This window comes from Stegastes partitus, unplaced genomic scaffold (assembly GCF_000690725.1).
Source record: "Stegastes partitus isolate 25-593 unplaced genomic scaffold, Stegastes_partitus-1.0.2 Scaffold42, whole genome shotgun sequence".
Classification (NCBI taxonomy): Eukaryota; Metazoa; Chordata; class Actinopteri; family Pomacentridae; genus Stegastes; species Stegastes partitus.
Genome location: NW_007577773.1, coordinates 887,687 through 898,391, shown reverse-complemented (window position 1 = coordinate 898,391; position 10,705 = coordinate 887,687). Strand labels below are relative to the sequence as shown.

General features: G+C 41.5%; 2 protein-coding genes across 5 annotated transcripts in view; one reads left to right on the top strand and one right to left on the bottom strand.

The window, feature by feature from the left end:
- The window catches only part of vsig8a (V-set and immunoglobulin domain containing 8a), a 22,342-nt gene extending 21,706 nt beyond the window's left edge, over positions 1–636 (top strand). The window contains exon 6 of the mRNA XM_008304939.1: positions 444–636. Coding sequence (XP_008303161.1) covers positions 444–636 — 193 coding nt within the window. The remainder of the gene's footprint in view (positions 1–443) is intronic.
- Positions 637–1,499: 863 nt separating this feature from the next.
- The window catches only part of vav2 (vav 2 guanine nucleotide exchange factor), a 245,117-nt gene continuing 235,911 nt past the window's right edge, over positions 1,500–10,705 (bottom strand). For 2 of the 4 annotated variants that reach the window (XM_008304892.1, XM_008304901.1), the window contains exons 27-29: positions 6,647–6,736; positions 5,993–6,147; positions 1,500–3,814 (exon numbers count right to left, since the gene is read on the bottom strand). In XM_008304892.1, coding sequence (XP_008303114.1) covers positions 3,767–3,814; positions 5,993–6,147; positions 6,647–6,736 — 293 coding nt within the window. In that variant the 3' untranslated portion in view covers positions 1,500–3,766. The remainder of the gene's footprint in view (positions 3,815–5,992; positions 6,148–6,646; positions 6,737–10,705) is intronic. The other 2 variants (XM_008304908.1, XM_008304916.1) reach the window with 1 other exon arrangement.

The window sequence follows — 10,705 nt, the reverse complement described above, 5'->3', positions numbered from 1 at the left end:
TTGCTTAGTAAATACTGTACATCTGCAGTGGGGGAAGTATGGATGCAGACGTATATAGGACCCAAATCTCGCTGAATGTCAGCTACCTTTGAGAAATACCTGCAGCCGCACAATGAAAGTGAAGAAAAAATAAATGTCAAACCTCTCCAAGTTCGAGCCTCTCAGATGTGCATATAGTGGAGCTTTTAAAGTTGTGTAAGTTAAATGCCATTGTGCGCTTTTGAAGACTGCGAAAAGTACGACTTTGATTATGAAAACAACTCTTCATGACCTTAAAAACAAGCATGAATGTGCAGCTCTACTCTGAAGCTCCCTGAAGTTCTAATTCCATCCTATCAAAGCTCAGTCCTTCTTCTAAGCTTTCTTAGAATTAATCCAAATAACTCTCTGGATGGTAAACTCCTCTAACTTGTTTTTTCTGCCTCTCCTCTGTTCCCAAACAGGGAGGACTCTGCGCCTCCTGACAGCCGCCCGGTCAGTCGTCGCAGCGGCGGTCGCCACGTGGCCTACAGCCCGGTGGACGGGACCGAGGTGAGCTCCTTCAGCGACGGACGCTCACAAACTCCCTCCAGCGTCGTCCACGGACACACGGTCACACGGGTTGAATATGACAGCAAGTACGGCTATGCGGTGTGACAGCAGTGGGGTTTTTTTTCTTCCTATTTTACCGCCTTTTGTGACGCTTGAATAGGAGCTTCAGGACAGTTCGGACACCTGAAGCTAAATTTTGGGAGCCGCAGCAGTCTGGCACAGAGTTTAATTAACTGAATTCAAAGCTGTGCCGCGTCATGATTCCCCGATAACATTGTGTAACTTAATTGCTTTAAGATAATCTTAGTGATGGAGGGGGGGAAGCTCTTCTATTAGCTAATTATGTATCATTGTTCATTCAGGTGAATGTCACTGCCCGTAAAGCCGATGTTCAAAACATATAAATATACAGCTTTGCAGGTAATTATTAGACGACTGTGACTGCTGCTTTCTGACTCTTTCTTTGTGGTGGAGATCTGATGGAGCCACGCTGTTTTCTTCAGGCTGTAATGGACGCTGTTTTGCTGTTTCTGAGCTGATTAGCGGACGCTTTTTCGCTGTGTTTCTCTTCATTAAGCACCGAGACGTCTGTCTTCTCACCGTCTAACAAATCTCTTCTTTTACAGGTTGCTGAGTGGTTGTTTAAGTTTCAGTTATGTACGAAATAATGGCGAGTTTTCAGCCATGTAATGTGAATTTTGACATTTTTACAGTTAAAAAACATGAGAATTTATTGCACGTGCTGAGTTTTTGAAATGTGTTTTAGAAGATGCTGTCATTATTTAACCACTATGATAAAATTCAAACGAAACTATCAGTGTTGAAGGTCTGCAGAGTAGATTTTGTAAAAGAAAAGCAGCAGGTGGTCCACTACTTGTTCCCCATGTTCAGCAAAAGGAAGAATTTATTCTACAACAGAAATGAGTGAAACCTTAACAGATGGAGTTCAAAAATAATCCAGCCTTAACTTTAAATCAAAAGAGAAATATTTATTTCATGATAGACCTCATTTGGAAATACTCAACCATTCAAAAAAAAAAAAAATGTACACGATTAAGTACTTATTTTTTCCAGGATGAACTGACAGGAGTTGAAATATCAATAGCCACATGCAATGGGTTCTTGTCCACCACATTTTTAAAAAAAGCGACTAGATTCCCCTCCCCCCAAAACCCGCTCCAAACCCTCGTATTCCAGACAACATGGAGGCCTCCTGTGTGTCCCCCTCACACAGTGGTAGGACTTTGTGTTTTTCCAGGGCGGTTGGCCTTTTTTTTTTTTTTTTTTGCGATATACACACATTATAGACAGTCAAAAAGTTTAGAAACTAAACATATCAGCATCTCCTGCGCCGTAAGTCTTTGTGAACCAGCCAGAGCTGACGTGCTCAGTGTTTGCACTTTACTTCTCAGTGTCGGTTTGAACCGTATTGATGGACTGAACTTGTTTTTTTGACCTATTTGCAGCAAGAAGACTTCACTTTATAAGCTACTTTAAGCAGCGACTTTGCATAAAATCCAATTTTTAGTCGAGCATTTCTTCTTTTTTCTTTTTTGTGTGCCGCACTGATGCAAATGTGCGTCAATATTGAAAGGTGAAGGTATGAAGGTTAAAGGCCAGAGTTAGTCATATAATGTATATCAAATTTCACGTAAACAAAATTTGCGCTTACCTTTTTAAAGAAAGCAGAGCTAAAAAAGGTCAATAAAAATCTGAATATCTGCAGGGCTGGGATTAGAAATCGATCTGGTTCATTTAAGCTCTTGAAAGTTAAAAAAAAAAAAAAAGCTGTATGCCAGCACACTGCGGTCTATAAATCTGTTAAGTATTTATGGCACCATTAAATTACTGGAAATAAAAGGAAACACTAAGCACCGCACCCCTAGAAAAATCACAAAAAAAGGTTTAAGGGCTCCTTCTGTGGATTCGTGTCGTTAGCACGCAATATTTCCTTCAAAATGAAAACTCCTCTGACACCGTTTCATTTCGTCTGCACAGCACCGGACATAAATCTCACGTGAGAAATGATTAACAATAAAAACCTGATCATCTGTAAAAAAAAAAATAAAATAAAATAAGGCAAAAATCAGAACTGATCCAACCAGATGAATTTAGCTTCAGATAATTAAAAATTCTGTGTGAAAAAAATCAAACAATGAACACAGAGATTTAAAAGTTGGATATTTTGATGTTTGCACCCACAGACTCATGACACCGACAACTGACGTGAACTGTATACGTGATTGTTGTTGGCTATTGAAAAAACAAAACTCCTCCAGCTGCGAGTCCATCCGGTCTCCGGTTAGGTGGAGTCAAAACCATCCATCTTGTGTTTTTTTTTCCCCCGAGGGCTCAGAAGTCGAGCCGTCTCCGGAGTGTTGCACCCCTTCCTGGTAATAAAGTCCTCTGCATGTGGACGTCTGTTGTTTTTTTTTTTAAGGGGATGGCGGCGTTCTTTACCGGCTCAATGTCGAGGTTCAGAAAAAGCAACGAGCAATTCTTCAAAGGCACCGTACTGTACATTGGTGTGTGTCTGTGTTGTGTTTATGTGGGCCGCACATGGGCACATGCATACATGGAGAAAGCAGAAAACCCAGTCAACAAAGTCGATTCCCTCCACTGGTGTCAGCCCACAAGGCATCACCATGACAACTAAGGCAAAAATCTCTCAACATGAAAACACAGCATCTGTTTTTTTTTTTTTTTTTTTCAATGATCCGATTCTTTGCTTAAATCAACTTCCCCACAATAATCATTAGTCATGATAATAATCTCTATTCAATAAATTATCTATACTGTACAATTATTTCACCTGCAACAAAAAGGGGGAGCCTTCCTTTTTTTTTTTTTCCCTCAAAGTAAAGCTTTCAACAGTCAGTTTCTGCTGTGTCCTCAGTTCAGTGGAGTCTCTGCAGAGCACGCAGAGGCTGACAGACAGCAAAGCCAGTTTTTTTTCTTCTTCTTTCCTGTACAGAAATTAAACAGGACATCCAGCGAGAGAAAAAAAAAACAACAGAAATAACAAAAGCCGATGCATAATTGTAGAGAAACAAAGTAGAAAAATGAGCATCCAGCAAAAACGACGACAAAAAAACAGGTCTTTTTTTTGTTTGTTTGTTTGTTTTCCTTGTGTCATTTTTCCTGGAGAGAGTGAATAATCTTCTCTGAGAACAGTAGATAGTAGTAGACGGTTCCTGATTTAAAGGGGAGCCGGGCCGGCAGCATCCACAAGCCTTTACTGCACTCCCTCTTCGTCCACGTAGGTTGAGGGAAACCATCCAATCTGAAACATGAAACGGTAATTATCAGACACACACACGCTCCTTTATGTAAACCACTGTAAACAAGGGATGTTAATTAAGTTCACTCACAAGCCTTTTCTTTTTTTTAAATGTTCTTTTTCTCTCTACATGTTGTACCTGCAGTAAGATCAACATTTGGTAACGCTGAAGGAAGCGGATCCACAGCATTAGTCCAAGGCCGCTCCGAATACTCGTCTCCGCACTAATTTGCCAGAGGATGTGCATTATTTTCAGATAACTGCACGGCTCAGTAGCAGCCTCGCCTCTGTTCTAAAAAAAAATACTTGAAGGCTACTTCAAATACTACTTCAGCTGTTGCTAGGCAACAACTTCTCCTACTTGTTGGAATTGTGAAGCGAGTACTGAGCTAACAAAAGGTAATACCAACACAAAGATCGTATTTATGGCAACATCAAGAAGTCCATTTACACCTGCTGGGATCAGGATGTGGGTACGTTACGTGCATGACTGCATCTGATTGTGGGTCTGTGGTGGACGTCTCGGATAACGTGGCAGAACCCAGGTGGGGGGAAGCAATACTTATGTTTTCCTGCTGAGGATAAGCTCATATGTAGCTCACGTGAGATAGCAACAGGCAGATTGAGGCGATCTCTAACATTTAGTTGGATTTTCTTCTTTAAAAACGATACAAAGTGCATTTACACGTAGCTGAGAACAGATCACAAGATAAACACCTGCTGATTTCATGACATCCCCTCTGCTATGTGGCCTTCAGTCGAGATAACATCAGGTGGATATGAGATCTGACTGACCTGAACACCTTTCTGCCTTGAATACAGAGTCGGTTACTTTTTAACAACTACTTCTGGAACCGTCAGTTTCAGTCAAGTGCTGCTTCATATCCGACACAATGACACGATTTTCTGACAAAGACTGTATTTCCGCCGCAGCGCTTGATGGAGTAAAAGCAAGATGGCAGCCCGCTATGATAAAATCTAAATTACACCGCTACAGCACTTAAAGACCAGACTGTACAAGAGAGTGCAGCAAAGTTTAGCTCTGCAGCTGTACGAGCTGAGTGGACACACTCGGTCTGGCTCCCCGGCAGCACATTAACACTGTCAAATTTACAGCTTAATGGGGAACATTCCTAAAATAAAAAGCTGACATCACTTCCAGTTTTACGGCCAGCCTATTAAACTGGCACAATTCCCAGCAGCCATTTTTTCCTCCCTTTTTTTTTTTTCTTCTTCTCTCTTTCAAGCACCTGCTTTAGGATTGCTTTGAATATCTGTGGTTTAATTGTTAAATCCAGTCCCTCCGGTGACCAGAAAGCCCTTCATCAGCGCTGTACTTTTCTTTGTGATTGCTTGACTTTGTCTCGTGCACATGTCGAATGCAATGAATGTGTTTTTAACCAAATGAGATTTCAGCACCTGATGTTTTTATTGTTGTCTTTTCAGCCTGAGCTCTGAGGGTTGCAGGTTTGACAAAGCCAGGCTTTCTTTGTGCAAACTGGATCAACAAAACCTGAAACTTGGGTATCTGTCTTTGTTAACCCAAATTTTCTTAATCAGGCTCTGTTCACACTTTCAAAAAGGGGGTGTTTACGCATCATTTGACTTTTCTTGGGTGCAAAACACTTCACTTGAGAGAACCGATTTATAACGGAGAGTCATGAGGGATATAAACATTTATTACGGTAAAAAACTTCACACATGATACTCAAGAATGCATCTAGGAAAGAGATTTCCTCACATTATCCATTATAGAAGTATAATGGATAATGTGAGGAAATCTCTTTCATTTTTGGCCAAATCAAAGTGAAATTAATATTATTGAACATTCTCTATAATAAATACCAACAAACTATCCGTGCCGCGGTACCAGCAGTGGGAAAAGGACTCGAATCAGGACCAAACATAGAAATGCATTTCTGCATTTTCTGCATCACGAATGTCGGTTTGCATGGCACTGCAACACACCACAACTGCATGGTTTGTTCAGCAGCAATACTAACATACAACTCTACAAGTCTGCAGCAAAAGAGCCCAAGAACAAGAACCACCTTCGCGACATTGAGAACTCTAGCTTCAAGGTCAACGTACCTCCCTAACCCATTAATACAACGAACTACAGTACACTCTTCTGATCAGTTTAGCCGTCCACAAACGAACAGGTTTCCTCGGTTTACTCACTCTTCCATTCGCCTCTCCTTTCCACCAGCCCTGGTCGCCTCCGATCTTGCTGTAGATTTTGACGATGTCTCCTTCCCGCAGCGAGAGCTCTCTCATGTCTCTCGCCGCAAAGTTATACCTGGCCACGGCTGTGCTGACCACCCGCGGAGTAAACACTGCAAAAGGAAACAATGGGGGAGCTCAGTCTTTTCACGGTGTTGCAATAAAAAGAGTGCACTTTACTACTGTTATATATAATGCAGGTCTTTAATCACTGGTATTAGAGATGGATAATTATCTGTATGCCTAAGAGAGGTGGCTGTGAGGTGAGGTCACGCTGGACATAATGGTAATGGTTAGTTGTGAGGAATGTGCAGAGGGACGACGGTGGGGTCAGCGCTCAGCGTGACGCACTGTGGCGAGGAAATGACAAACGAGCACGAGGGGAAAGGACAACAAGTTGTTTCATCACGAGAGAGGAAATTGGTTTTCTTTTCTTGATTTAATGAGGAAATGTCATCCCGCGAAGAACTGAAACGTTCTTGTTAATGAAAATAGCGACACGGAGAAGAAGTAATGAGGTCGAGGGCACGGAGGCTTATTATGTAATTACAGGCGATGAAGTGCGAGCAAAGAAAGGAAGAAAGAAACAATAAAAAAAGAAGAAGAGAGTACCTGACCAAAAGGGAGCTGAGCTCTGAGAGGAGGAGAAGTTGAGGCCCTGCGGACTGAGGAAGGAGAAGTTGTAGGAGGCGCAGGTGGCTGCTGAGAAGGAGAAGAGACGAGAGACAGAGGAGGAAGTGAAGCTGGAAAATGTTTGAGGTTCATGCCTGCAGAGCTGGAGCCAGAAAAGCTGAGAGTGAAAGAGGGGAATCCATTGAAGTTCTGTTTGCCTGTGCGTTCTGTTCTCATTATATTTAATTGTAACAATGTCGGAGACACAATTTGACTGCAGAGAGAATTTCTTATTTACAAAATCTCCATGTATTCGTGGATCGCAAACAACAGTGTGTGTGTGTTACATAAACCCAGAGAAAGAAGCGTCACTCTGTGTGAAAGCAGGAGATTATCTCGTTCCCAGTAGCTCTGGCAATAATGACATTATCTTTCAATGTTGATACAACAAGCTAAACTGCTAAACACGCAAATACATTTAACTTAAATCCTTAATTACTGCACAGTTTGCATTGTGTTGTGTAAAAAAAACCAACTCTTGCAATATTACGAGATTTCAAGGTGACTGCACAACATAATGTGTGATATGAATAAAAAGACTTCTTCTGCTCTTTGTAGCGTATTCTTTCAGCTATATGCAGAACTTGATAGATCCTTTCCAGACAATGTTTGTGTGGTGGACTCACTTTATACAAACTGTCAGTATGTGATGATGCAGAAAGAATAGCTTTTAAAATGCCCTGAAGTGAAAAACAAGTTTTCACCTTGTTAACATGTCCTTATGGTGTTTTTTTTTTTTTAAATACTGAAAGACAAATCATAACAAAAACAAGCAATCAATACCAGAACTGAACATTACCACCTTGAAACTGCAGTGTACCGATGACAGTCTCAAAAAACACAGATTCAGATTTCTGGACTTTCGTACGAACAAACAAACAAACAAAAAAAAGGAACTTGCTGTATCACTTTTCTTCAGAATCAGTTTCCGGCTCAAACATGTAGTGCTGAATTATATCACAACTTGAGTAGCTTTACGGTGTTTGAGGGGCGTAGGTGAGCTGGTGTGCTTGAGCTGCAGCGAGTTAGATTAAAGTTGGGTGCACAGATTTGATAGATTTGCACATTCAAGAAGAAGCAACAGTGAAGCCGTTTTGCAGAAAATTTAGTTTTTTTGGCCTCAGTATGTACCTTTAATACAGAGAAATGAGATATTCAGGGTTCAATAAAAGATCAGAGAGATTTTAAATGGAGTGAAAGGAGCAGACGTGATTGGTCATAATGCTTCCTAATTATAATACATGTTCCCACTCCAACAGCTGTTTCATGGACGACCGTGGGCGCAAAGCGGACACAAAAAAAAAAAACAGTCGGGATTAGAGCGAAAGCACGTCGTCATCGGCAAAAACTCAGTTGTCTCCGTCCATTTCCATAAATTCAGCCAAAACAACAAGGCCACAATCTTGCTGTAGTGGCCAGTTGGGTCCTTGTGCAGAGCGAGCAGAGGCAGGCCAATGTAGGACAGAAGCCAGTGCAGGGCCACAGCCAGTATTCATACAGTCTAATGGTCAGAGAGGGCAGCCAATTCAGTCAGTCCACAGGCCACTGAGTTAGCTGCCTTCCTCTTTGACATTCCCTCTTTATCATTTCACACTGCTGTCCTCCTGTTCTGCCCTGTTCCCCTCTGGCCTCCCTCAATTTCTCTCTGTACGAGTCAGGAGAGTCAGTGGCCTTGGGAGGAACAAAGGACCAGGGAGAGTAAAGCGAGTGGGAGGCGGTGTGTCTCATTTATTTTACCCCCCCCTTCCCTTACCATATCCACAGCCAAGGTGCCGAGGGAATGAATTTTTGTGAGCCGGACCTGCTACATTAGAGCATCTCCGACGAGTCAAATTGCCGTAATCATCCATAGAGTTGGGTGGATATATTATTAGACGTACAGTGGCATGCAGAAGTTTGGGCAAAATGGTACAAATTTGTGTTATTTTCAAAAGCTAGGAAAGTAAATATGTTTTCCAAGAGGCGTACATACAGTTAAAGATGACTCATATGCTAAGTATGATTACTTCTTCAAAAAAAAAAAAAACAGAAAATGAAAGGGGCCGAAAGCAAAAATCTGTTGACCTTGCATGGTCAGTACTTAGCAACCCCCCCTTTGGCCAATTTGACAGCTTATAAATGCTTTTTTGTAGAATCCAAGAGTCTTTCTGTTCTTGTTTGGGGGATTTTCATCCATTCTTGTTTGCAAAAAGGCTTCCAGTTCTGTTTGTTTCTTGCCTGCTCTTTTGAGGTGTGTCTGCAGATTTTTGACGGTGTTTAGGTCGGCAGATTGCAACTGCCACGGCAAAACTTTCAGCTTGTGCCTCTTGAGGCAGCCCATTGTGGATTGTGAGGTGTGTTTTGGATCATTATCTTGTCATAGAAGCCATCCTCTTTTCATCTTCAGCTCTTTTATGGTCGGTGTTATAGTTGCTTTTCAGAATTTGCTGCTATTTAATTGAATCCATTCTTCCCTTTGCCAGTGAAAAGCATGATTGATTCACCTGCGTGTTTAACAGTTGGAGAGGTGTTCTTTTCATGAAACACTCTGCCATTTTTTTCCTTCCAAACATATTTCACTTTGTTCATTGCGGCCAAAAAACTTCTGCTTTAACTTCATCAATCTACAGGACTTGTTGCCAAAACGCATCAGACGGGTTTATATATTCATTTGCAAACTTGTGATGCTGAATTTTGTGGCGGAGCTGCAGGAAAGGTTTACACCTGATCACTTTTCCATGTTGGTCATGCAGGTATACAGCGGTACAGTGAACCACCACTCCAATGAAGTTCGCTAAAGGTCTCTCTGAAGGTCGTTTGCAGGGATTTGATTTGCCTTTCGAGTAACCCTATGAGAAGTTATCAGAACTGCAGCAACTTCTTCCATTCGTGTTGACAGCCATTTCTTAATTACATGAAGAAGTGAGTAAAAGGGGGTACCTGAAAACACTCTGCTACCTTTTTATAGCCTTCTCATGCATCTTAATTTTCAGAGTGCGAGGAAGCTGCTTAGAGGAGCCTGTGGCTGCTGATTGTTAGGACCAAGTTTATAGAGTCAGAGTATTTATAGAACTTTAACATTCGTATCAGCTGGCCTTTCCTAAAAATGACTGGGAAAAAAATCTATAGACCTTAAAGCTGAAACTTTTGCATCTTTCCTTATTGTTACTCAATCTTCAGCTTTATACTTTCTGGAGACTGGCTCACCCTTGACTCCCTTAACCTCTTTACTCGTCCAAACTTTTGCATGCCGCTGTACAGTGTGCTAACTGGCCAAAACATTGGCAATTCACCACTTATCTGGATCCAGGTTGTTGTGGCAGCAGCCTGACCAAGTAAAACCCATTGGTCCTTCTTACGAGCTATGTCTTCCAGGTATTAGGAGGAGTCTTCCTAGGCTAGACTAAGTATGTACTTGAATCCCTCCAGTGTTCTGCGTCTGCCCTGTGGTCCCCTCTTCCACATCAGATGCACAAAGCCACTCTTAAACTAAAAGAAAAATCTTCTGAGAGTTCCTTGAGGATTTAGGAGGTTTTCACCTTATCTCTCGAGGTGAGCCGAGTCACCATGCAAAGGAAAACGGGTCCCTACAGTAATTACCCAAAGCTCATGACCGTAGGAGAAGATTATAACCTGGATCAAGTGGTAATATAGACCTTTATGGAATGACTTTGGGGGAAAATGGAAACTCACACTTAGAATTTAAAGACAGGGCCATCACCTGGAGATAAGCCAAGAGATGAGCTCATCAGCAAGCGCCTGATGGTCCATCCAGTAAAGTGTGGCCACAAAAGGCTAGACTCTCTTTAATGGAGATACTTTTATGTCTTTAAATGCATTCAAACAAAATAGGTTTGCAATAAAAATATAGATTCAATAGCAAAATTATAGCCACTGCACTCAAAAAAAAAAATGCAAATCCAAAAGTTTTATTCACAAATCCAAAAGGTTTGTTAGGAAATCCAAAGGTTTTGCTTTGTCTGAATCTAATAAATGGGGCATACGCCTAAAGATGTAAGA